The sequence below is a fragment of the Marmota monax genome, unplaced genomic scaffold (genome assembly GCF_021218885.2).
Source record: "Marmota monax isolate L192 unplaced genomic scaffold, Marmota_monax_Labrador192_F-V1.1 WCK01_AAM20220418_F8-fsc00045, whole genome shotgun sequence".
Taxonomy (NCBI): domain Eukaryota; kingdom Metazoa; phylum Chordata; class Mammalia; order Rodentia; family Sciuridae; genus Marmota; species Marmota monax.
The window spans coordinates 6368442-6395785 of NW_026692132.1; the positions used below are offsets into that span (position 1 = coordinate 6368442).

General features: G+C 36.9%; 1 protein-coding gene and 1 pseudogene across 7 annotated transcripts in view; one reads left to right on the plus strand and one right to left on the minus strand.

Moving 5' to 3' along the window:
- Positions 1-25734, minus strand: part of Elmod1 (ELMO domain containing 1) — a 69136-nt gene extending 43402 nt beyond the window's left edge. For 2 of the 7 annotated variants that reach the window (XM_058586552.1, XM_058586557.1), the window contains exon 1: positions 3326-3415. Coding sequence is in view for 2 of the 7 variants with exons in the window: in XM_058586549.1 (XP_058442532.1) it covers positions 3326-3342 (17 nt within the window). In the remaining 5 variants the exon portion in view is untranslated. Of the gene's footprint in view, positions 1-3325; positions 3416-25436 lie in introns of those variants that run through there. The other 5 variants (XM_058586560.1, XM_058586561.1, XM_058586556.1 and 2 more) reach the window with 5 other exon arrangements.
- On the plus strand, positions 9167-15934 carry LOC124108423 (rRNA N6-adenosine-methyltransferase METTL5-like; annotated as a pseudogene).
- Positions 25735-27344: the final 1610 nt, after the last annotated feature.

Below are 27344 nucleotides of genomic sequence, written 5' to 3' on the forward strand. Positions count from 1 at the left end.
TGTTGTCCAGGCTGGCCTCGAATTTATGATCCTCCTGCCTTATCCTCTTGAATAGCTGGGATTATAAGCATGTGTCACTGTGTCCAGCCACAGGAACATTTTCTTATCTATTTTATCTTTTGTTTTCTTTTCATGCAGATCTGGCTAAAGTCATATTTGGGTACTATGAGGTACTTATCCAACATTCCATATGTACATTCAATTTAAAACACACTCTGGCCGGGCACAGTGGCCCACACCTGTAATCCCAGAGGCTCACTCAGGAGGCTGAGGTAAGAGGATCACCGAGTTCAAAGCCAGTCTCAGCAAAAGCAAGGCACTAAGCAACTCAGTGAGAAACTGTTTCTTAATAAAATACAAAATAGGGCTGGGGATATGGCTCAGTGGCTGAGTGCCCCTGAGTTCAACCCCTGGTACCTGTAAAAAATAAAAACAAAAAACAAAAACAACCCACATTCTTTAAGCCAGTGTGTTGGCTCACACCTGTCATCCCAGCTACTCAGGAGGTTGAAGCAGGAGAGCAGGAGTATCACAAATTGAAGGTCAACATGAACAGCATAATGTACTCCATCTCAAAAAACAAAGAGCCATACACTTTAGTTGAGTGTACTAAGATTGTAGTATTTACTTCTTTTATCTCAAGTAATTCTTTTCAAACACCCTAAATGTTTTCTCCATTATTTCATACTCACTAATGTATCTAATGGTGGCAGTGAGCCACCGTTGGTGAGGCTTGAATGGCCCCACCAAAACTTATATTGAAATTTCATCTCCATTGTGAGGTATTTAGAGATGGGACCTTTAAGAGATGATTGTGAGGTATTTAGAGATGGGACCTTTAAGAGACGATTAGGTCCTGAGTGCTTTGCCTTCGTGAATGGATTAATTCACTCACCGATTAATGGATTAATGGGTTATCTTGAGAGTGAGTAATCTCTGTGTGCCCCTGTTATCATATCATACCCTGCATAGTCTTGGGACTACAGAATTCCCACCAGCCAGTAGAGCTTCACCAGATGCAGCCCTTCAACCTTGGACCTCCCAGCCTCCAGAGCTGTGAGCCCAACAAACCTTTATTTATGAATTACTTGATCTGAAGCATTTAGTTATAGCAACAGTAAACAAACGAAAACAGGCACCACAAATTTTAAAGTGAATTAAATCTCATTCTTTCCTTCAACCTGCTTTCTTTCAGATTAGCCTAGTTTCTTCTGAGGCTGGGCATACAGCATTTCATTCTAGAACATCTCAGAAGTTGACAGATTAATTTCTCTGTGGGTTTTTAAATAATGCTGAATTCTCAGTAAAAGTCAGCTTCTCATTCTTCATAATATATTTGCTGAGTTCAGGATTATCACCTGATTTATTCAGGCCATGTTTACATAACCTTCTCCTTGGTTCAGATAAAAAAAATTGCCAAGATTGTCCAACATCTGTGGGAATGGACTACAGGGAATAAATGTCAGTCTAAATCTGATGGAGTCAGTGAAGCAGGATTATTACTTCTTGCCCTCTTATCCTTCCAAATTCCATAAACGTTAACATATAGTGAAACCACACGTTATAACTTAATAAAAATACTAGAAACAAAAGCTAAAGGATGGGTAATGACTGAATCTACTTTTATTACTTTAAAAATCAATGGTCAATTAAAATCCTCAAATTTTTTTCTTGATGCAATGTTATCCTAGCTTTTGTTTCACATAGTCAATGCCAAATAATATTTAGAAAATGTGAGTGCCAAGTTAAGAGAAATTTTGTACCAGAATACATAACTGATAGGGATGTACTGGTTCTATTATCATTGGTGCTGGGCTATGCAAAATTGTAGTGGTAGATTTTCACTATACCAGTTCTAAATCATTATATACAAATTGATTCTAAAATATAATCTCTACTAAATGTACTGTTGCCACTATTCAACAACAACAACAAAAACTAACAGAATCAAAAGCTACAATCTCTCCTAAAATGGCTGATTCTGAGTCCACTCAAGTTTTTCTAAAACAAATAAGACACTGAAGAAGAAATTCAAGTGCAAGGCTTGGCACAAACCTTACCACCACCATTACCTCTTACACAGGGCGCTCCTGACTTCTAAGCTTCAGCTAACACTAAAGCTTTCTGTTAACATGCTTCTGCAGTGAAAAGACCCACATTGACATTGGAGAGGCATTCATAAATTCAAATTTTTCACGGATGTGTAAACAGATGGGTTAATTACCATGGCAACCAAAAACATAACAGGTCAAATACTTGGCTGGCAAATGTCTTAGTGATATTTCAAGTACTATCCTTTTAACATAGCTGAGATAAACAGGCTGGAGAGTATTCTGTGCAATAAAACAAACCGATGTCTGGAAGTGGTTTCACAGTGACCTGCGGATAGGTTTCCACAATTCTAAGATCCAGTAAACACCAGCAGCCATATCAAAGCACAGTAAATCTACACAACCTGTCTGTGCCTCCAGAGACAAGGGAACCAAGATCAGTGGGAAAAATAAAATCTTAGATTGCAGCCACTGAAAGAATCAATTTCCTAAAAGAAACAAGCCCACTAATGATTTCCTTAGAGAAAAATCAGAGCAAAATAAGAATGTGCATTAAGGTAAGTCACTATCTTGAGGCAGAGAATGCCAGTCTTCTGGAAAGTGTGTTGAATTTTCTAACATTCAGGATGAGAGTGACTTTATTTTGTTATATTTTAATATGGTATAAAATTTCACAGGGAATTCCATTAGTCCTCTTGAAAATCATCCTAAATATAAGTCTCAAAACAAAAACACCCTAAACACACCATCATACAACATACTCAAGCTATTCAGTCTTCAGAAAACCAATCATAAATACAGATTTCAGAAATATCATTGAGGTAGCAAGAGCAGAGCCTAGAAGAAACTAGGCTAATCTTGTTCAGATTGGCCAGCCAACCAAAATCTAAATTAAGGGATATTTAAAATTACTTATTTCAGGAAATAATTTTATACAAATGTATTAGTTGGTTCCTTGACTGCTGGCTCCTTAAGCCTCAGCTTTCAGCCCAGCAGCATACCATACCATTCTTTAGAGACACACGCCATCAAGGTTGTCCAAACTACTCATGATTTTGTGCCCATGTTCTTTTGTCTCCTACAAGTGCTCTGTCACAGGATCAATGTGCATTGAGGGTTGGCAGAGGAACTTTATGACCAAATTATTCTTGTCCAAAATGACAAAACAGCAGACCTGGTCATAGGATTACAAATGGTGAACAGAAATACTACCCTAACTGGCAAAAAAGTTTCTTGGCTCTAGTGGGCTCATCCAGGAAGCCACAATCACTTACCTCAAGAAGTGCTTCATTGTGCCTCTGTTGACTATCCAGATGCTAGGCAAACCGTACTTCCAAATCTGCTTTTGTCTAAGTAAGTGTGAACTGTGGGAAGAAATTAGATATATTTACTAATTAGGGGACAAAAGACCCTAAACCAAAAATTTCTGCTCCTGAGGTAAGTGGACCAGAACACCATCCACACAGTTCACAGAGTTCAGGGGATGAAGATTACAACTATAGCCTCTCACTTTATAAATATATAATATATAATAAACCTTTCATTTTAAGTCACTTGCTGGAGAAATTATTAGTTTCATGAGCTTCAGTACTAAGGGTTTTTTCCCTCTATTTTGGGCATTATTCTTGTATCTTGAGGAAGGGTATTTATAAGGAAAATAAAAATAAAGAACAATAGATGTAACAAACTATCTTGATTTCCAGATACCCACCTTGGCAGCCTCAACCCTTCAGAAGTACAATTGAAGAAGAACTAGAAACAACTGATAATGTTATTAAGCTCATACTATATGCATATTTGAAAATATCACACTGAGCCCCACTAAAAAGTACAATTAATACAATATTAATAAAATAAAAAAATAGCTATAAGGAGTCAGGTACTCCAAACAAATAAATGATTCTCCAGGTGCTATTTTCTGGGGCGTGGGGTGGGCAGAGCTATAAGATTTTTATTTGCACAGCACTTCTAAGTTTACAATTTGCTTTCACAAAGCTTACAACATCAGTCTTCTTCATTCTGAGATGGGATAAGACAAACTGGAGAATACAGAGTGTCTGGGAAGTGACAGCAGAGAGGAAAGGAGTCACCTCTGGAGAGGAGAGACAAGTGGAACAGCAGCTCTAAGAGGATCGTGAGGAAACGCATATATGAACAAATGGCAGAAGACAGACACACAACTACCAACTAGAATAGCCCAGAAATGGGGGAACTCAGCCCCAATCAAAGCCAGTTTTTCAATAATATATTTTTTTCTGCAAACATTCCATGCATAGTTGAGAGAAATGTCTATACAGCAACTTAAGATTGTGGTTGGTTCATTACCTTTGGGAAAAGACTCAGGGCTTAAGCATAGGGAGAGGGAAAATAACCTTTAATTTTATAAGTTTTTATTTTTCTTAAAATAAAAATGTAGGAAAATAAAGAAGGATTATTCATTTTTGGTGGTGGGAACATACATTATTTTTTGCAATTTTGTGGCTTTTAAATATGAATCTGAATTTTAATTTAACTTGGTTAGTGCCCACCCGGAACTCTGATCATGGCTTATAATACATTCAACAATAAAGGGACCCAGGGATCCTTGGACAATAGTTTATTTAGGGCCGGGGGAGGGCAAGATGAACCTGAAGTGCTCAAGACAGACAATGTAGGGTATGTCAAATAAACACAGCTGCAAACTGAAAGAGCTCTCAATGCCCAAAAATTAGAATAATCTAAGCAATGAAAATAAAGTAGAACTGATTATGGCCCAAAGCATAACATAAAGATTCATGGTTTCATACTGATGTAAATATATGACCAAATAAATAAATGTGGAGAATATATAAATCTCTTATACAAAAGAATTTCAAATAGTTTATGTGGATAGTCTACACTCAAGGAGGTGAAATGTAACTCCTTACCCTTTAAGTGAAGGCAGGACTTACAGATTTTCCCAGTACAGTATGCAAATTGACCCCCCAAAAAAAGCAAAGTAGAGAAATCTGACAGGTACTGCCTTGGTTAAGTGTTGAAGGCTAATATCACCAGTGAAACATCAGGTTAACAGCAGGTAACTTGACTTAATATGATGAAAATGGTACTTTACTCCTAAGGTTTCCCTTCACAAAGCCCCCCAAAATCTAGTCTAATCATGATGAAAACTTCAGATGAATTCTAATTGGAGAACATTCCACAAAGTACCTATTTAGTACTTCTCAAAACTCTCATGAGCATAAAAAAAAAAAAAAAAAAACAAACCAAGGAAAATCTGAGAAACAATCAAAGGAGATGTATGTCTAAGGAGATATAACTTTTAAATGTTATGTATCCTGAATTGTATCCTCAAACAGAAAAAAAGACATGAGATAAAAACCACAGAAATCTGAATAATGTATAGATGTTAGTTAATAATAAGGTGTCACTACTGGTCTATTAGTTGTGGTGAATGTCTTAAAGTTAACAATATGGGAAGCTGGGTGCTAATATAAGGGAATTCTCTGTAAATCTAAAACTATTCTAAAATAAAAAGTTCATTAAAATGTGTTTTAATAACTATTATACTCTAGACACAGAGTTAGGCACCAGGGGTCAGGGTGAACTAAAAGGGCATGACTCTATCCTTCAGATTCAACTGTCTTGAGGGAGGATGGGAGAGAAGATGATATAGAAAAGCAAACCATATGTAAAAACAGCATTAACCCAGGAAATGGGTGACAGTGAGTAGGAGAGATGCCAATCCTAGCTGAAGGGCTTAGGGTTTCCCCAGACAACACATGCAAAATACTAGAAGCAAAACAAAACACAATGTGTACAGGGAGAAATGTTCAATGTGACTTAACTCATTGAGAGAGACAGGGAAAAACAGGGATGGCAAAATATGGAAAGGTAGACACTCCAGAAGACCCCACCTACAACTGTTGAGAAGAGAAGCTGAGAATAATTTGAACTGCAATGGAAAGAATTCTTTAAATTTCATCAAAGTTATTATTATTATTATTATTATTCACTGTTTAATTGTGACCTTAATGCTACATGGACGTTTATACAGTTTCCTATTTTTTTTTCTTCTCATCTCTAGCATTTTTGAAGCCAGTTATTTTACATGGATTAGTTTTTGTAAACTTAGGATGTCTGATTAGTATAGTTTAGTTTTGTTTTATATTCTTTTATTTTTATTTATTTTTGGCAGAGCTGGGGAATTATTCTTTTATTTTAATTTAAATTTTTACTTTATATAAATATTTTTTCCTGCCTGTTTCCCTTGATTCTCTCTTTTCTTCTCCTAACAGCCAATCTCTATTATTTCTTTCTTTAACTCTTCCTTTAACCTTTCACTTCAATCTTTCCTTCTCCCTCATAATCATCACATCCTATATCACTTCTGTTCTCTCCCTGTATACCATTTGAAAATGTAAATCTTTTTGCACACTTGCTGTTTTTATTATAGGCATAACTGATCATATCATTTCTGTTTACTGTGATAATTAACATTGTAGATGTCACAGTAGGAACTATTTGGTCAATGCTGTAAATTGTTTGCATTGGTTGTTATTATTTGTCTCCCCCTAAACAGAGGCATGGAAAACCTTCAGAAACACTATAAGACCACAGGGTAGAAATTCTACTGCCTCAGATTCATACTGTTAGATGGGCAGACACAAACAACATGAAAAAGCAAGGGAACAAATCACCCCTAGCAAACCAAGATGCTCTAAAAAATAGAATCTGTTGCTACCATAGTGGAAGAAATGTCAGAGATGGAGTTTAGAATGTACTTAGTTAAACTGATCTGCAAAGTAAAGGATGATGTAAGAGAGCAAACACTGGTAGCAAAAGATCACTTCAATAAAAACATAGATAGTCTAAAAAAAAAAAAAAGAAAAACAGAAATCTTTGAAATGAAGAAAAAAAATAAACCAAGTTAAAAATTCGATAGAAAGCATCACCAAAATACTAGACTACTTGGAAGTCAGAACCTCAGGCAATTAAGACAAAATATATAATCTTGAAAATGGAGTTGACCACAGAGAGAAGATGTTAAGAAACCATGAATAGAACTTTCAAGAATTTTGGGTAACATAAAGAGACCAAATTTAAGATTTATTGGGATAGATGAAGGTGTGGAGATACAAACCAAAGGAATGCACAATCTTTTCAATGCAATAATATCAAATTTCCCAAATCTAAAGAATAAAATAAAAAATCAAATACAAGAGGCTTACAGGACCCCAAATGTACAAAATTATAACAGACCCACACCAAGACACATTATAATGAAAATGCTAGCAAACAGAAAAAATAAGGATAAAATTTTAAAGGCTGTGAGAGAAAAACATCAGATTACAAATAGGAGGAAACTAATTCGAATCTCAGCTGATTTCTCAACCAAGACCCTCAAAGCTAGGAAGGAGTTCCTGGAATAACATATATCAAGCTCTGAAAGAAAATGGATGCCAACCAAGAATCTATTCTATATTTGGCAAAATTAAGCTTCAGATTTGAAGATGAAATAAAAACCTTCCATGATAAAACAAAAACTTAAAAAACTCACAGCCAGAAGTCCTGATCTTCAGAATATTCTCATCAAAATACTCCATAAAGATGAAATTAAAAAAAAAAAAAGAAAATCAGCAAAGGGAGAAACTACACTAAGGAAATATTAAATCAAAGAGAGAAACTAATTTAAATTAAAAAGTAGAAATAAACCAACATGACTGGGAACACAAATCATATCTCAATGATAACCTTGAACATTAATGGCCTAAAGTCATCAATTGGATTGGATTAAAAAACAAGACCCAACAATATGCTGTCTCCAAGAGATTCACCTCACAAGGCAAAGACATCCACAGACTGAGGATGAAAGGATGGGAAAAAAGGTATTACTCACATGGATTATGTAAACAGGCAGGGGTTTCTAACCTCTAAAATAGACCAAGTTATGTAAGCTATATAATTGTAATTATGCAATTGTAATATTACCTTAATACGTTTTTAGGGGTTGTTTTGATAGCTTCCTTTCCACTGATATTAATTTTTTCTTGATTAGACTTGTTAGATTTTTATCAACTTTTAGCTGTATTAATTCTTTTCTATTTCACATATTTCTGCTCCTACTTTTTTTCCTTCCTTACTAATTTGAAAATAATTTGATTGCTAATATAGCTTCTTTCTGATACAAATACTTTAAGTTATAAGTGTTCATCTGAGTACTATTTTGTTCCCAAAGATTCTGATATTTTAAGCTTTTATTATCACTTAGTTCAAAGCACTTTTAATTTACTTTTCTTGTGCTTTATTCTTTTATCTGTGAGATATTTATAAGTGTGCCATTTAATTTTGAAGTAGTTGAGATGTGAAGGTGGGGTTCTATATATCTTAAGGTGATTGATTTTCCATGGAATAAATCATGCAGGAAACAGTCCACATGCTTTCAAAGTTTTTAAATTTCTCAATGCTTATTTTATGACAGAGTATAGTCTACCTTATTAATTTTCTACTTGTCATTTTTGTGTATAGTTCTCTGTAATAACAAGTAGGTCAAGATGGCTGATAATGTTTAGCCTTCTATATCATTACTCCTTCTTGCAAAGTGAAGGGACTTACAATCTCTAAATACAATTGTGGATTTGACATTCTAGTTTTATTAATTTTTACTTTATGTACTTTGAAATCTTGTTATTAGGTACATATACATTTAGGATTGTTATACTTTCTTGAAGAAGTTTCCCTATTCTGGTTATGAAATGTTCCCCTTTATCTCTGAAAATACTGTTTCTTGAAATTTATTTATATTAATAGCTCTCCTTCAGATTTCTCATGCTAATTTCCCCCTTCTTTTGCTTTTAACCTATTGGTATATTGATATTTAAAGTTTGACATATAGTTATTGTTTGCTTTTTACACATGTTGAATATTTATACCTTTTAATTATAATATCTAGTTCATTTATATATTCTTTAAAATATTTTTTTAGTTGTCAATGGACTTTATTTTGTTTATATATAGTGCTGAGAATTGAACCTAGTGCCTCATTCATGCTAGGCAAGCACTCTACCACTGAACCACAATCCCAGCCCTAATTCATTTATATTTATTATTGATATTGTTGGAAATAAAGAACATCTGACATGAAGGTCAGTGAGAAATTGGGTAAATGATAGGTTTGGTGATGTAATATTTTGGAAAATGGGTTGAATAGTCCTCCTGTCAGGTTCAGAGAGAAGATTGTTGGAATGCTTTTGTTGCAATTGTCATTCTCTTATTTGTCATTTGGTACACAACAACAAATTTATTTTATTGTTTGTTAACACTTTTTATTTTGCAAATAAAAATGATATATACAAAAACTTTTAAAAATATAGAAAGGTAAGGAAGGGTCAGGTCACTTATTTCACAATGTCAAGAAGTTTGAACCTTATTCACTGTGAAGGAAGAACTACTGAAAGCTTTCAAACTGAGATGTGAAATGATTAGATTTCTACCTTAAAAAATATACTCCAATTGTAGTATATGAAGAATGAATTGTACTATCATTTTTGGTAGCGACACCTTTGAAAAGCTTGCTACAATACTATAGGCAAAGATAATGGAAGGATAAATCAATGGACAAAGAGTGAAGGATTTGACAAATATTTAGAAGGTAGGATTGATGGGACTTTTAATTGACTGATTAATTGGTGGGTGGTAAAGGAAAAGGAAGAATCAACATTATGCCCATATTAATGAATGGCATAATAGATGGTAGAATGATTCACTAAGGAATAGAACTTTGAAGAAATACTTATGGGGGTCTGGGTATATTAGAGATCACCTAAAAACTCTCATTTCATAATGATATGAATAAGGGAAAAAGTATAATCTTGAAGTTAAAAAAACCACAAAGCTTGCTTTTTTCTGTATGATGGATTCTAAATTTATCCATTAAAAAAAACTTTCTTGAATGCTTATGTGCTGGGCACTGTGGTAGTAATGCAATATGATTTAAATACTGCAAGGAAGCTGTACTACTCAAGGTAAAAAAAAAATTGGCAAATGAGCAGGGACTGTGTATGGTGGTTGAGAGCACTAATTTTGGAGACAGAGTTTTTGTGTTGGATCTACTACTAGCTAACCAGTAGCTTTAGGCAAGTTGCCTAATCTCACTTAGGCTAAATGGGGAGAGTAATTATAACTACTTTGCAGGGTTTTTCTCAAGGTTAAATGAATTAAATAAAGCATATAGGGTACTTAGCATAGTTACAGGCATGTAATTGGCACTCTGTGAGTGGGTACTCATTGATATTATTAGTTTGTGATTCTTATTATATCCTCATCTAAATTTAAAGATGATTTGTTCAAAAATTACTTAGGAAATTGTCAAATTCTGACATGTTGAAGTGACTTGAACTGGGACAATGAAAGAAGTGAGGAATACAAGTGAACAGAGGTGAAGAAAATTTAGGAGGTAGAATCAATTGAAATTACTGACTGGATGGGGAAAGTGAAGGAAAGGAAAATAACCATTAGCTTTAATTATCTGTCTTCCAAACAGGAAACAAAGATAACAATTAGATGTAATGTCCCCCAAAGAAAATAAAAACAAAAAATGGCTTTGGGAGATTGAAGACATTCTGTGCAAACGCTATTTAATTCATTTCTTATTGGAAACTCACTACACAACTTTGCTAAATGTTTTATGTAGAAAAACAAAAAATAATTTAATTTAAATTATTGGGGGTTTTTTGTTTGTTTTGTTTTAAAGGAGGGTCACTTGTTAATGCCCTATATGGTTAGCTGGATAATTGGTGTAATAAATCTAGTCTGGGTGCAGTGTATGGTACTCTGAGCCATTATTGTTAAGAAATACCCTTTGATACGCTTTTCCATGAGTGGTGTCACAGTTTATTTACTCATTTGTGACCAAATAGGCATTTCCCAAGTGGCTGTGCAGGGCCTACAGATGGGGAGAATTCAAGTTTGCGCATCATCTGTACCATATTCTAACAACAGTGTGGCCACATAAACTTCTTAAGTACTTTACACACCAGCCTGTTAACTCTAACTTGGTTAAATGTAAATTACTTACCTGGTTTAAAATCTGTTTTACTAATTGAAAGATACAGATATTAACTTTGTTTGTTTCATTAACAAAAGCTATGCTACCTGTTTCATAGTAATCAAGGAACACTGTTGTGTGCTGTCTCTTCTGCATGATGTCCTCTCCAAAGGGATTTTATCCTGGGATGGACATCAGAATTATGGGCTCTATTTTAAACCTCTAATAGTGTTCCAAAATGATCTGTTTTGTTTCTTTCTCCTCTGGACTCCTGTGGACTGGTGTAATGCCTGGCACAATGAGAACTCAATATGTATTTGTCAAAATGAATGTTGTATCTTTTTAGAAACATGTACCTTCCCAAATGGAAGAAAAATATGTGTATCTTCCTTTAATCAAAATAAAGAATACAATCATAATCCTGGGTTTCCTAACCCCATCAGTGTAGTGTAGTGATTTCTTTCCATGTGTGCGAAGACATTGCCCTGAACTCATTCAAAGGGAAGGATCAAACGATCTGGCGTGCCAGATCAAACACCCCTAGAGATCAGTTGACACTACAGTGCTGGGCTGCCGTTATCTACCTCTTCATTATTTTTTTTTCCAGCTGAGAGGAAAGAGACAGCAATGAGTGGTCTGCTACTTCTGAAAACTCATCCTCCCACCTGACATCAGGGAACTTGCCCTGTCTCCTTTGAGCAAGAAGCCCCCTGAGGTTCTTTGCAAAGTACCACGTACCTGAGGGTAACCTTACCTCTTAGAAGTCTGTCTATCCATTGAACACCTCAGGGGATGAATTAGAGACTCAACTAGAGGGAACAGAGCTTCTTTCTTTAAAATCTTAATTCCTACATGAGAGAAAAACCTCCTTTCTATGGAGCTTTTCAAATTCTGTATCGTTGGTAACAAGCAAAATATTTGTGGACTCAATATGTTTATACAAACCAAAAAAGACAATCTACAAAGTAAATACTGTTTCATTCTATAATCTGCCTGATTTGGGATTACCCCAGAGTTGAAAAAATGTTGTATAAAGAATATTTTTAAAAATCTAATTTGAAACATTCTCAACTTAAGGTTTTGTGAAATTAATAATAACAGTTAATGTTTACACAGTACTTGCCAATGTGCCAAGCAATATTTTATGGACTTGACTTATATTGGCACAGTTAATTTTAGCCATTTTATGAGATGAATAGTGATTATTATCTTTATTTTTCAGCTGAGGAAATTAAGACACAGAGAGGTAAGGAATGTTCCAAGGTCATATGGCATAGCTAGTATTTGGCAGAGCTGAGATCAAACCCAGGCTGCCAGTTTCATAGGTGCTACTCTTCACTGTCATATGCTGCCTTGGGAGACCACTGAGGCATAATTCTGGGTTGATATCAAAGAGTGGAGAATGCATAGCATATTCTCTTTAAACTAAACTGCAGAGCTAAGGATAATCAAGGTCTGAGTGTACACCTGCACCTCAAAACCTAGTGTTCTCTGGGAGCTACCTGGGGAACTCCTATAGACACTTATTACCTGGTCTAACCATATGTACTTGTGGTACTTTTATAATGCAACAAGATCATGATAGTAAAATCCCTCAATCAGGCCATCAGGTAGAGGTTTGGGAATCTAGCAGAAACATATTTAGGCTTCTATCCTGTTCCCCAGTTCTTCAACAATGACTATGTCTGGGTGGAGAAGGTAAGATGAAAACGAAAGACAAGTATACTGGTAAAGGCCAAGACTAACAGATACCTTAAGCCAGTGTAGTTTAAATATGTATTTAAATCAGCTTCCAGCTCCCATTAGCTCTTTATCATGCCCTGCATGTGTGCATGCCTGTGAAAGATTTTCAGTAAATTTGAAAAAGTTCTTCCAAACAAGCCTGCCAGCAGGAAACACATCTGTGTGGGCACACAAGGCAGGGACACAGATGGTTTGTGGATAAGCAGTAGTTGGGAAGAGGCTGAGCTCTGGCTGAGGCAAACCACAAACACAAAAGGGTCAGTCTTAAATCAGCTCTGTCTAGCATCAGACTCAGATTGAGTGAATAGATGGGTCTGAATTAATACATTCAGACAGTGACTGTTTTCATCTTGCTTCATATTTCATTAAGTTCTAAGGAGCACTCTGTCTATGCAAGGGAAACCAGAGAGCTGAGGAACCTATGGTCTTCAAGGATATAATGCAATAAAACTTTACCATATGAAACAAAAAGACACAGAAAGGAGGGAAAGGGAATGGAAAAGAAAGGAAGAAAAACATTTTCTAAGGCTCTGAGTATTTGAAGAACATATGAAAGAAACATAATTTTTGACTTTATACAGATATGCACATGAGGAAAAGAAAGTAAGCATTATGAAAAATTACCACCCCAGAGAAATGAAAAATCTTTCAAATTGTGCATTTACAGTTCAAACACGCTACCCAGCACATCACATTAGAGGTATAATGCTCCTACATAATGATCTCTCTCAGGCCACATTCCAGAACCTTCCATTCCTCCTTCTCTGACAATTAGCTTGAAAAACTCTCTGCTGATATGCACTAAAATGACATCTAAGAGGGTTTTTTCCTCCTTTCTTGGGGAATAAAAACTCATCCAGAGTTTATCTTTGTGTTTTATAGCAATGGAAGTTCAAGCCAACCCTAGAAATCAGGGCTGCCTGTAAATTTACTTATGATCTGCTTCAAAAGTACAGTGGTTTTTCTGACTTTCATTGTGGTCATCCACATCCAGACACTGGTTTCATGGAGGCAGCAGAGTGTGGGGTGGCAGGGGGAGTAGGGTTGATGAAATTTGTTTTGATCTACAAAAGAATAGGAAATTTCAAAATATGAAAACATCGATCCATTTGGCACAAAAAATAATCTAGATTTTTATATGTTCTCAATTATATATTCTAGTTTTAAAAAACAAATTTCTAAATAAAGTCACAATATAAAATGGTAAACTTAACATTTGCATAAAAATTAAGTGGATTCAGTTTTGTTGCTGTAAAATGATGTTTGGGAAAGATTTTTGCTTTTGTATGATCAGAACACATTGGAGGCATTTATCTAGAAACATCTGACAGAAAGACTAAGTAGACTGGGTCATCTTCAAGTCCTTGGAGGTAAGCAAGGTACCCTGCTGTTAAGGCAACTGCTAACCCTGACCACACAGAGGAAGTCATAGAATTCATTTATGAACTAGACTATTAGATGGGGCTTTGCAATGAACTCCTACTATAAAACCAACAACAAAAAAAATAGTTTTTAACTCACTTTAGAGCTATGATTATGCGTGACTTGATAGATGTTTTCTGAGTGATTTACAGTGTTAACAAACACTGAATATTTATTGAGTAAAACAGTGATATTGAAGAAGGAAAAGTGGATGCATACAAGGTGTGATCATATCTGTAGTAGATCAGTAGACCTGATACTTTAAAATATTGAGAAGTAGCAGTCAGAACTCAGGAGTCTGAGACAGGATCACATGTCTGTCTGAGGCTAGCCTCAATAACTTAGTGAGACCCTGTCTCAAAATAAAAAATAAAAAGGACTGGGGATATAGCTCAGTGGTAAAACATCCCTGGGTTAAATTCTTAGTACAAAACAAAACAAAAACCAAACCAAACCAAACCAAAACAACAACAAAAAAGCTGTCAGTCAATATAAATGCTAGAACACACCCAAAGAAACAGTTAACATAATTAAAATGGGTTCTCTTGAGAAACAGAAATCTGGAGATGGATTAGGCCATGAAGATTGCTGTCTTTCCATTGTAAGTCCTGCAATACTATGATTTTCTTTTTTATACTGGGGACTGAACCCATTGAACTACACTCCCAGTTTCCCCCAGCCCTTTTTTAAGTTACTGAGGTTGGCCTCAAATGCATGATCCTTAGCTCTCAGCTTCCCAAGTCACGGGGATTACAAGTGTGTGGCACCATACATAGACTGTGATGTTTTAAATGATGTGAAAGTGTGATTTTAACATAAATAAAAATTAAACTTAAAAAGAATGCTGCTGGGTATGGAGGTCCACACCTATAATCCTAGTTACTTGGAAGAATGAGGCAGGAGGATCACAAGTTCTAGGCCAGCTTGGGCAACTTACTGAGACCCTGATTCAAAATTTTAAAAAGGACTGGGAATGTAGCTCAGTGGTAGAGTGCTTGCCTAGTGTGTGTGAAGCTGTGTGTTCAATCCTCAGTAACATACAAACATACATACACACACACACACACACACACACACACACACACACTTCCCACCCAAGCAGAGGTACTAGAGATACAGTACCAATAAACCCCTTGAGATACAGTACCAATAAACTATTACCTACTCTTTTGAAAAACAAAGAAACTAAGTCTCAAGGAACTATAGTGTTGCACGCAACAAATGGATGAATTTAACAAATGCAAGCTACTTCTAGAACAGTATCCATCCAGGCCACACATTGCAGAATTGTGTTGGATTTGATATAGAAGAGGCATGGGAAATATTTAATAGGAATGTGGAAAAGTTTGAGTTAAGAAACATTGACATGGTTCAATGTGATAAATGCTCAGTAGCTACCAGAATGTCCATGTAATCAGATATAGTAATTATGGCCTCCTTTGGGGACCAAAAAAAATAATCAAGTGAAAAAAATATGTCTTTTCTAGAGAATACATTGGAAAGAGCAAGAGTACTCTTTACATAAATCCTCAATGAGAGAATATAATCAAAATAAAGTAACAGAATGAAAATATCAAGATAAAATAGAAAATATCAGATTATTGCAGATCTGTGATATAACTTTTCAGTATCCTACAAATTTCATAAATAGAAACCAGTGGATATAGAAGTAAACCTAATTCGATTTTCCTTTTAAAAACCTCCAAACATAAAAACGAAGCTTAAAACCTAGTTAAAATAAATGAAAATTTTGTCTATTAAAAAAGTACCACAAATTATAAGTATTTTTCCAGAGGTTTAATAAAGATATTGTTATTATGTATTTTTTTTTTATTTTGTGCTAGGGTTGAATGAAGGACCTTATGTGTAGCTATGCAAGCCCTCTACCACTGACCTACATCCCAGCCCCATGACTAATTATATATATATTTTAAAGTCCTTTAAAGACTTTATCTTTTAGAGATACACATTAAAATGCATACAAATGAAAAGATGATACCTGGGATTTGCTTCAAAATAAAATAGGTGCAAAGAGGGTAAGTTTGTAAGAGATCAAACAGCATTGGTTATGGGCTAATGATTTTTGGATATTGGGATCTATCACACTAATCTACCTACTTGTGCATATATATATATATAAAATTTTCCAAATATAAAGTAATCAAAAAAGGTGTTATCCACAAAATTGAGAATCATTGCAAGTAAGCTAACATTTTCTACAACCAAGAAAGATTATGATTAACACCTGAATTTGTTCATAACAAAAGTTAAAGGTAAATTGATCACTCTTTAACCACTTTGTGAAACTATGAAACACAATAAAAATATTTAATTTGGTGTTTAACTCACATCATTTCCATGATTGACTTAGTTCTCTTTAGCTCTCTTTGAATCCTCTGGTCTATAGCTCTCAATATGCTGTTTGGCACAGTCATTATTTAAACAACTACTTAATGAGTTCTTACTTAGTGGTACAAAATATAATAATGTATATTGATGACATCTTAGGTTCAGTGAAATATAGTAGATGAGTTGAATAGATAAAAATGGCAATTAAGACGTGACACATTCTAACAATACTTCATAATTTTATAAAGTTAAAAATGAAAGAAAAAGTGTGCCTCTTGGAACTGATGAAGCATAATATTTATTTTCCTGAAAAGTATCTTTTATTATTCCAAACCTTTACCTCCATACTAAATCAATCTTTAAAATCAATTGAATTATACATTAATATTTATCTCCACCTTAAGTTTGCCAGTGGTATCCCTACCTCCTCCTCCTACCCCCATATCACTAGTTTGAAGATACTAGCTTTGTATATCTCTCTCCTTTTGTCCAGCACCAAGCAAGGTGCCTTATCTCATAAATAATTAAGAGAATGAATAAACACAGAGTACATTTCAAAGTGCTGTGTGCTCAGTAGGTCCTAGTGACTGACAAATATCCCTCTGTAAACATGGACTTAAACCTTGTACCAGTCAGGGTATATTATTCAAAAACAGAAATTAGCTCTACCTATTCAAGCAGAAAAGGAATTTCTTCTGGAGATGGGTAACCCACAGAATCTTTAGGTGGACTAGGGAACTAGGTTTGCAGGTTATGTAGCCAAAATGAGGCTTGAAATGATGACACAGAAGAGACCAGTAAAGACACCTCTACTGCCACCACCAGGCACAGACTGGTACTGTCCCCATTGACCCTCTGGCATTGAATAAGGGACTTTACTGACTTGAACATGGGCCATGGAAGAGTTTGGACTGAGGGCCCAGGTCTATGGTGCAAGGATGTCTAGGAAGGAAACATAGGAATAGGTTCTGCCTTATAATGCAGGAGAGCTGGTTAAATTTAGGTGTCAGGTAGGTTTTCCATGGAGTACCCAGATTCAACATTACTTCTGGGTAGTCTGTAAAGGAATTTCTGGATGAGATTAGCATTTGGATTGGTGGATTTGGTAAAATATATTGCCTTCTACAATGTGGGTGGGCATCATCTCATCTGTTGAGGGCCCTAAAGAGAACTAAAAACTGAAAGAAGGCAATAAGGAGAAATGAGCTCCTTGCCTACTGGTCTTTTCTTGCCCTTGGACTAGAATTACTCTAACAGCTTTCCTGGATCTCCAACCTGTACACAGTGTATCATGGGATTTCTCAGCTGCCAAAAATGAGCTTCTCAGCTGCCAATTCTTCATAGTACAGTTCTTCTATACATATCTCCTATTGGTTCCCTTTCTCTGAGAACCTTGACTAATAACAGTCCCTAACATGGGACAGGGGTTCAGATGGCAGTGTTGGAAAGAAATAGCAAGTGTCCACTCTACATTGTAAACAAATACCTTTGAAGCCAAAACACAATACAGAACGATGATAGAGTACACTCAAGAGCAAACACATATTCACCTGGTATACATACAAATGAAAAGATGATACCTGGGATTTGCTTCAAAATAAAATGGGTGCAAATAATTTGTATGAATTATAAATTAATATTTATAATTTAGTGATTAGGTACACTGGGCAATTTATTTTAGAACTAAGACACTTAGCTATTTTATAGCTAATCAAAATAAATATAATCATTTGGAACTAAGAATTTCAAATATGATCTGAGATAATTTTTTAAATGTCTAGAAATTGACACTTTAACTTAGCAGTAGTAGTTACAGAGTAGATGCATTTATTTTAAGTTATAATCAGTCAATTACCTAGGAAATAATTCAGTGGAAAATAATGTTTTATATTCATTATAAATCAAAGAAATGAAGTAAAATAGTTACATATATGTCAATAAGGCTTAATTAGACATTGGTGGGTTTGTTTGTAGGTGCCTGGAAACTCAATTTAAACTGCACAACCAGATTTAGAAGATGCTTTTAAGGTCATCAAAGCTAACATCCCACCTAGTAAAGGCATTCTTTCTTACTATATCCCTGACAGGTGGTCCAAAATACATCACTTTATGGACAACATGCTGTAATTTTTGTTGCTGACCTTCTTTAATCTGGACTTTATTCATCTATGAGTCCAAATAAAGTATAACACTAATTTCTTCTCTACTATTAGCTAATATTCAAGTGAACTAAAATTATTTTTAACAACCCAATTGTTGGTAATCTAGGACTTCAAAACCCAGTTATTTGGTGACTGCTTTTAGAAACTAAATGGACCTCACATCTATCCTTTTGAAAATATAATCTTAGCTTCAGTTCTTGCTCTAAGCTAAGAGACATCAAGTTTGAATCTGGTTATTATTCAAATTCACTGTTTTATTTTTGAGCTTTTTGAGATGATTTCTGCATATTTGAATCATTTAGAAAATTTTAGAAATGTTATTATCAAGTAAAGAATTCTAAGGCAGGTCAATAGAAATCTTCTATGTTGGCTTCCACCTCTATGAACATTCTTTGGATACAGATGACCAGCTTTGAGATGACATCTCAAACCTCATTTCTGCATTACACTTACAAAAATTATTTAAGAGCCTAGTTGATAGCTATGTTGTATAAATGTAAAAATTGTATGAGTCTGACTGTATTTTAAATACTCTAGGTTATCTTAAAGTTAGAGGAATAGTAGGGGAAATACTTGGTCCTTTACAGAACTCTTCAGTGAAGCAAAAACTATAACCCAATCCATCTATTTTATAAGTCTTGATTTTCATTTATTGGGCTCACACATTGGGCTAGGTACACACACATCATACATGAGACAGACTATAAAGTCAAAATTCCATGTTAGGTATTTGAGTGAAGGTTTTAAAAATGTAAATACATGTATATACATTCCAGTTGAAACAGTTCTGATAAATGTTTACCATTTTAAGAGATTGTAAAGTTAAACTTCTCAATTAAAAGCATTTATTTATATTTTTGCTAATTTAATGGATTCTAAGGCCAAAGACAATCTGAAATTAAAATGTAAGTGTTCTGCTGAAATACAGAATCTTTAGAAAATCTGGCTTCCAAATGATGGAGCTGTAAAATATTCCTCTGCTCCTTTTAAAGAAAAAAAAGAAGAAGAAATGTATAGTAAATTAACTCCAGAGATTGATTTACATTTTAAATATTTATAAGGCAAACTGGCAAGTGAAAAAGATTTAGGGAACAGAGTTTATGTCGATGTTGATATCTGTGAAACTAAAACACAGCTGTAGAATAAATAAATTATTAACTTCTTCATGAATGAAACCTTTAAAACATATGGCAGATTTTCACCAACTACTTGCACAAAGAAAAGTAGGAAGGAGAATTACAGTAGCTGAAATAAACTCTTAAACCAAGCATATTAATTAGTCAAGTCCTAATCCCAAAATTAAAATAAAAGCTGGGGTTGTGGCTCAGTGGTAGAGCGCTCATCTAACATGTGCGAAGCCCTGGGTTCGATCCTCAGCACCACATAAAAATAAGTAAAGAAAATAAAGTCATTGTGTCCAACTACACCTAAAAAATAAATATTAAAAAAAAATAATAAAAAGATAAAAGCTACATTAAAAAGTTATGTAAAGAACTTTGAATCTGCAGTCACAAACTTGTTTGAGACTGATTTTTTTTTTTGAGACAGAGAGAGAGAGAGAGAGAGAATTTTTAATATTTATTTATTTATTTATTTAGTTTTCGGCAGACACAACATCTTTGTTTTTTTTGTATGTGGTGCTGAGGATCGAACCCGGGCCGCACACATGCCAGGCGAGTGCGCTACCGCTTGATCCACATTCCCAGCCCCGAGACTGATTTTTAAAAAGGGAATTTAATGAGATGTTTCAATGGCATCTGAAACATCATATAGAGCACACAGACATTATACATCCTTAGAGCCCTAGCAACATTTAAAGCTCATTTTATAGATATAGATATTGAAGTTGACACAATATTATTATTTTAAATGCTCATATCTTCCAATCTGTAACACAAAACTGACATTAAATATGATTTGATTTGCTCATTGTTAGCATAAGTGAGCTGAAAGGTTAAATCTCCTTTCAAGAACATTGCGTCTTTAGGATCTTTAAATTCAAAGTTTTTACTAAGGACTTAGAATGTGAACTGAGGATACAATTTCAGTTGAGGCTTTCCCTGGGTAATGGTCCATATAAATTGTCATTTGAGATCAATAAAGTAAGCCTTTCTTTAGTAAGCTGTATCCATATGAAACCTTGTTGAAAATGAAACCAATGGTCTTTTTGCCTTGAAATTTTAGCAACTTAAATATGTCCTGATCACTACTTTTTACATATACTCTCAAAAATATTATGTAGGACATGTTTGGCTGATACTGCAAAGAGGAACAGTATAAATAATACCTTCTGTATTTTGAAAGATGATTACTTGATAAGAAAGTCCCTGATGGGAGTGATGGTGCATACTGGTAATCCCAGCAGCTTGAGAGGCTGAGGCAGGAGGATTGCAAGTTCAAAGCCAGCCTCAGCAACTTAGTGAGGCCCTAAGTAACTTAGCGAGACTGTCTTTAAATAAAATATTTTTAAAAAGGGCTAGGATGTGGCTCAGTGATTAAGCGCCCCTAAGTTCAATCCCTGGTACAAGACAAAAACAAAAACAAAATGCTGATGACAGCTTATGTGGACTATCACCCAGGGAGAGCCTCAACTGAAATTATGTGCTCAATTCATGTTCTATGTCTTTAGTATATACTCTGAATTTAAATGACCTACTCATCAGATATTTTTCATAAAGTAATTTTTATGATTTCAAAAATTTATTGTAAAATATGAAGTAAAAATTTAACCATATATATGGATACTCAAGTATATGATGAGGGCCTTCTGAAGGATGGTCCTTATTCCAAATTTGTTGACAGCAGTATAATCTAGAATGGTACTCTATTATCGGTTGTTGTAGTTTTCCCATTTGGAATCTTCAAAAAAATGAGTTACTGTTCTGTGCCTAGACTGTGTTGGTCTGATCTTCAACTTCCCTCGAATCTTCCTATCCTGAGTAATTGTGAAAGTACTTCTGGGTCTTCAAAGACACAAATGTAAGTGGTGTGCTACTGCTTTGGAATTAATTGCATTTGGAACACTCTAAGTAGGTACTCTTGGATACTACAAGCATATGGTCGTTTTCACATAGTGCTATTTCTGTAAAATATACATTCTTCCCATCATCAAAATCTGCTTCCTTAAAGATGGATCAACCAAATCAGAAAATGATAGCAATTTAATGTTTTTTTAATCTACTTGAAGCAACAGATTTGCTAACATCAAAACATCTGCTTATCTTATTTCAGGAATTTGTACCAGAAGTAAACTGAATATTGATCAGCATCTCAAACATTACATTTAAATATCTACTTTTATACAAAAGTAATAAAACTTTCAAAGAATACATTCCCATATCATGTCATCACATCATGACTTTCCCTGAGGAAACCAGGATAGTAGTGGAATAGTGAAAGAGCACTCAGTGCGTTCATCAAAGGGTAGATCAACTGCCTTTTTTGGGTGGGGCGGGGGAGGGTATCGGGAATTGAACTCAGGGACACTCAACCACTGAGCCACGTCCCCAGCTCTATTTTGTATTTTATTTAGAGACAGGGTCTCGCTGAGTTGCTTAGCACCTCGCTGTTGCTGAGGCTGATCTTGAACTTGTGATCCTCCTGATTCCACTGGGCATTACAGGCATGCACCCAGCCAGTATCTGCCTTTTAAAATACAACGAAATGCATTCAGCTAAGCTCCAGTACCAGTCCCTGCACTTTTCCTTTCCTTCTCCCTCCCATCAGCAACTACTTAAACTTTTTCTTTTAGATTCTCCTTCTCCCTTCCCTCATTCTCAGCAGACCTCTGTGTCTTTTGAGACCATCAGGTAAAATTCTTCAATTTCCAGCTCTACTCCACTATCCATAAACCTATGACTTTTTTTTTTTTTTTTTCCTTCCAGGATAAGATCTCACACTTTGTTCTAGGCCAGCCCAGTCAAAACTTCTGGGCATCTCAATTGTGATTGGAGCTGTCCAGCAGAATTCAGTGTCTCTCTCAGGCTCCTACAGCAGACTCCCTTCCTCTTACCTCCTGCTTTTAGCATAGCAAATCCCCCATCTTATGTTGCAAATCCCTTTCCTACCCCACTTCTCAACTTTGCATCCCTGGCACCTCCCACAAAGCCTAGCAAACAGAAGTATTCAGCAAATATATATGGAATGAAACTACTCATTTTTAAGCATGGGTTATTTTCAATAGCTTAAACCAGCACTGAGCTTGTCCCAGATTGTCTACAGAACAGCATATGATTTCTGCTCTACTTTATTTTTTTCAACCCATAAGTGACCCAAAAAGGAGGAATAAAACATTTCCATTAACTAGAGTTGCTAGGAAAAAAATACAGGCTGTCCTGTGCAAACTGAATTTCACATAAACAACTATTTTTTTTTTGCATAAAAATATCCCAAATATTGTATGAAATAGATTTAAACTAAAACAGTATTCACTGATTTGAAGTTCAAATTTAACTGGGCAGGGTAGATTTTTTTATTTGTTAAATCTGGAACCCCTACTAGTAACTGTTTAAAAATTCTCAAAGGACTCAGGGATTGCTTCCTTAAGACACCTAGAAATTTGTATCTGAGCTCTTCAAACTTCTCAGATAGCTAGATTTTATGTATGTTAATGCAGCTGTGTTTATATCTGAGTAGCTCAGTAATACACTTTAGGAAATGCTGCTTATTATGTAAGATTTTCACTTACTGTGTTAATGTCATTGATTCCTTTTTAATACCATCTATCAATTATTTTATACAAAGAATACTATGATGTTGGCTCAAAATCCTTGAAAAGCTAATATTAATAAAAGTTATTACTAACCTAAGTTAAGTCCTGGCTATATGTATTAATAAAAATTTTTGAAAATGTCCTATTTTCAAGTAAATCAGCAATATACAATAAGAAATGTATCTAAAGCTCTCATTCTGGGATTTCTTTTCTTTATTAATCAAGCACAGCAATACATACTGTTCTCACTAACAGACTGGGAGAAACAGTCTGGCAGGCGGAGGTGGAGCCAGTGATGTAACTGCAGTAGGTCTTTGTTGGGAGAGCTCTCCCTAAATGTGAAACATCTGTAAATGGGAGAGCTTCAGCCTCACTATGTTGGGCTGGCAAGAGAAAAAGAGTTCTTCTTTGATCATCCTGTCCTGGGAGGTGTGATATTTTAGTTAACAGAGGAAATCCTCATGGATCTTTAAGAATATTAAGTGGACAGGGGTAGCAAGGAGTACCATTTTAGAGTACTGACTGTGTGTCTGTGTGCCTGTTTTCTGATTAAGGGTAATGATGCAATGGAAGTTATATTCTAAAGTGTAGGGGAAAATGACTGAACCTGTTTCTATCCTGAAGTTCCCTACAGTAATGGGTTCTTTTCTCAGTGTTCTTGACAGTGTTGTCCTACAGAGAAGGCATCCATTTTTAATTCCCATCAAAGAGATTAAGGAGAGAGAGAGAGATCTCCCAATGTAGAGGGATGTACAAGAGTGTGCCTTTGCCAAAATTTCAACTAGACTGTCCTCAGAGAAAACTTCTAGAGAGAGAATGACTAAGTCTGCTGTAACTACATGGTGTTGTAGGATGATAATGAATTAAGATGTTTATCCCAATACCAGCACACTACCTTCTTTCCACCATAATGGCAGCACCAGTAAAGGACGGTTGTCAAGTGACGGACACAATACTGCACACACTGCAGAGATGCAGAACAATGCCTGGAACTCTGCCCACAATTGGTCTTTCCAAATGACAGGTTCAATTTATGGTACCAATCTAGAGCTCACTGGGTGTTAGTGACATCTTTTTCCTCCTTGATGAGGGAAAGCGATAAAATTTAGAAGGCTCACGGCACTGGTTTGGGGCTTCCACCTGCTTGTGCAGAGCAAAAAGGCTGACAAACATACTCATTAAACTTGATCTGAAGCAAGTGAGATCGTAAGGTCGTTTCTGAAATATTCATAAGGCGTGTTACCGGACTCGCCACTTAGAGGGTGAGCTGAAACACCGTGAGCCGGAGCAGCCAGTGCCCACACTCGGAAAACGCACTCGGAAACACAGCAAGACCCACGGCTACACTCCACTCTTCGGGTTTTAACAGCTCTGTCCCCCACTCGCCTGTTTAATCCTACCTGCTCTGGAAAGAGAGCTGTTTTAAGTGCAGAGTTTCCCAGCAGTTGGAGGAGGCGCCAGCCCCTCATCAGCTCCTCCAGGTGGAAGCGCCAACGACCCTAGCCCGGCGACTCCACTCATCTGCCTTGCCCAGCCTTTAGTGACCAAGCCCACAGGGAAGAGGGTTCCTCGGGATCCGGACCGGCCACTCGTCCCACCCAGGCAGCCCTTTGTCCCGGCTTCCCATTTTGGCCTCTGCTTTGGATCCCTCCCACCCGATTCCGGTGGCGTTCAGTCGCTAGGCGACCTGCGCCCAGGCCGAGATGCAAACAGCCTCTGCGCTGACCTGCGGCGCGGCTGGTGTAAATCTCAGGGGGCAGGATGGGGAAGAGGATTATGATCCCGGGTGACCCCAGAGCTCCTGCACCGAAGCAGTGTGCACTTTCATCCAGGTCCCCTCTCTGCCTCCAACCCTTAGAATTTCTGCTGCGCCTCAGTCAGCGCAGCTCGCACTATGCCTGACGTCCTCGCAGCCACCTCTCTCCTCTTCAAGGGCATTAACCTTGCCCCGTGGATCTTCTGGGGCCACTACTCACCTGAGCTTTTGACAGTAAAAGGCTCAGCAGCTCCCAGCGCTCAGTAGGGCGGTCTCCATCTCTGCTTCTTCCAGCGTTCGGGCGGCGCGCTTCGCGGCCCTAATCGACGCGGTTGGTCTCTGGCGCCGAAGCTGGACAGAGGCTGCCGCGGCTGCCGCACTGGCTGCGGGCGCGGGAGGGGCGGGGGCGGGGCAGGAATCTGGGTCGCGTGGAGCTGAGCAAGTCGGGATGCACCTTGGGCGGCCGGCTCCGAGGAGGCGACCAGGAGCAGATGGGGAGGGCGTGCAGAGGTTTCCCTGGGAGCACCAAGCGGGCGGCGACTGAGCATGCTCAGTCCGGGAGCCCCGGGCGCGGGCGCGGTGCAGGCGGAAAGAGCGTGGCCCCCAGAATCAGAGTCTTGAGGGAAAGGGTTAAATCTGCGAACCTGACTTCTGTGGACCTATTGGCATGGTATTGGTTGCAGTGACCCAGTTTAATTGCGCCTGGGTAGTTGAGTGGAGGCGTCCACGACTGGAAGATGGGTGAACCCAGGGAGACTTGTCAATGGGAATTTCGAGCAGTTCAGCTCAAGGTGTTTTCCCTACCCGCTTTCTAGAGAATTGTCCAGAAGTCAAAGTTTGTTTTTAGTTTAGCTTCAACCTCCGACATCCCATGGAGCGCGAGGCACTTCCCCATCCAGATACCCAATCCTCATCTGTTTTCCTGTGACAGGAGACCTCAGACAACTTCCCCCTCCTTTTCCTGACTCCTGGACCTGTCAGGTCAAGTTGTCAAAGAGCCAGCTCTTTAATTAGGAGTAATTAAAGAGAGATCGTGTCAGTCTTCCCAGGTCCATATCTGCGTTTCAACCAGGGCTTGTGAAACAATACCTTAACCCCTCTGTTCATTATAATGGAATGAATTATAGGCACAGTGGTCTGGGGCTATTTGGGGAACATCGTTTCGCAGGGCAGTAGGTTGGCCCTAGAACCCACTTCCTCCAACCCCACCCGCATGCTCGTGTGTGCACACTTGCACGCGCGCGCGCGCACACACACACACACACACATACACACACACACACTAGGAAACTTGACCTACCTTTCTTGGGGATTGTATTTCGTGTTTCATGAGACAGCATTGGGTTGGGCAAAGAGGATGAGCTTTGAAGTTAAAGTTGATTTCAGTCTTATTTTTCACCCTCAAGCAAATTATTTTGTTATTTAGCCATTCTGCACCTCTGCCTCCTCATCGTGAAATGGAGGGTGGTAATAGCTACCTCTCTGAGCTGTGTGGAGAATTACCCCAGGCAGCAGGCTGCCAGAAAGCCACAGTAATCAGTTCTGGTAGAAAAAGCCCCTGTCACATAGTAGATGTTCACTGAATAAAAGTTTGTGGGTTCTACTTCCACTATTCTGTTTTTATGAAAGTTTGGTTTAGTGAGGTCCTTAAATGGTGAATGTTTACCTACCATCCCACACAGTGAATGGAAAGTGATGGGGGAGGGACAAAAAGTTTAATCTCCATACTAAAATATTTCCTTTCTCTATACCCAAGGACAGCATTTCTGTAATTGCCACTGTCAACCTGGATTGCTGGACTCATGTCCTAATCATCTCTTCCAGGATCTTATACCACTTGTAGTTCCTTACCTTTACCCACCTTTAGCCTCTATTTTTGTCAATAGTTATTCCCTCTATCATATATCTACCTACTGTTTGAATAACTTAAGTTTTTCTCTCTGATCCTCTTATTGTCTGACAGTGAGGCAGACTTGGCACCACTTAGAACCAACTTATCCAAAGCATATCTGTCTACATGTACTCCATAGCAACTAGTGATTACCTTGCCATTGTTACAAGTGAGCAACTCCAGGCCAAGGTCTCATTCATCTTTGTATTACAGAACTTAGAAGATGATCATCATGTA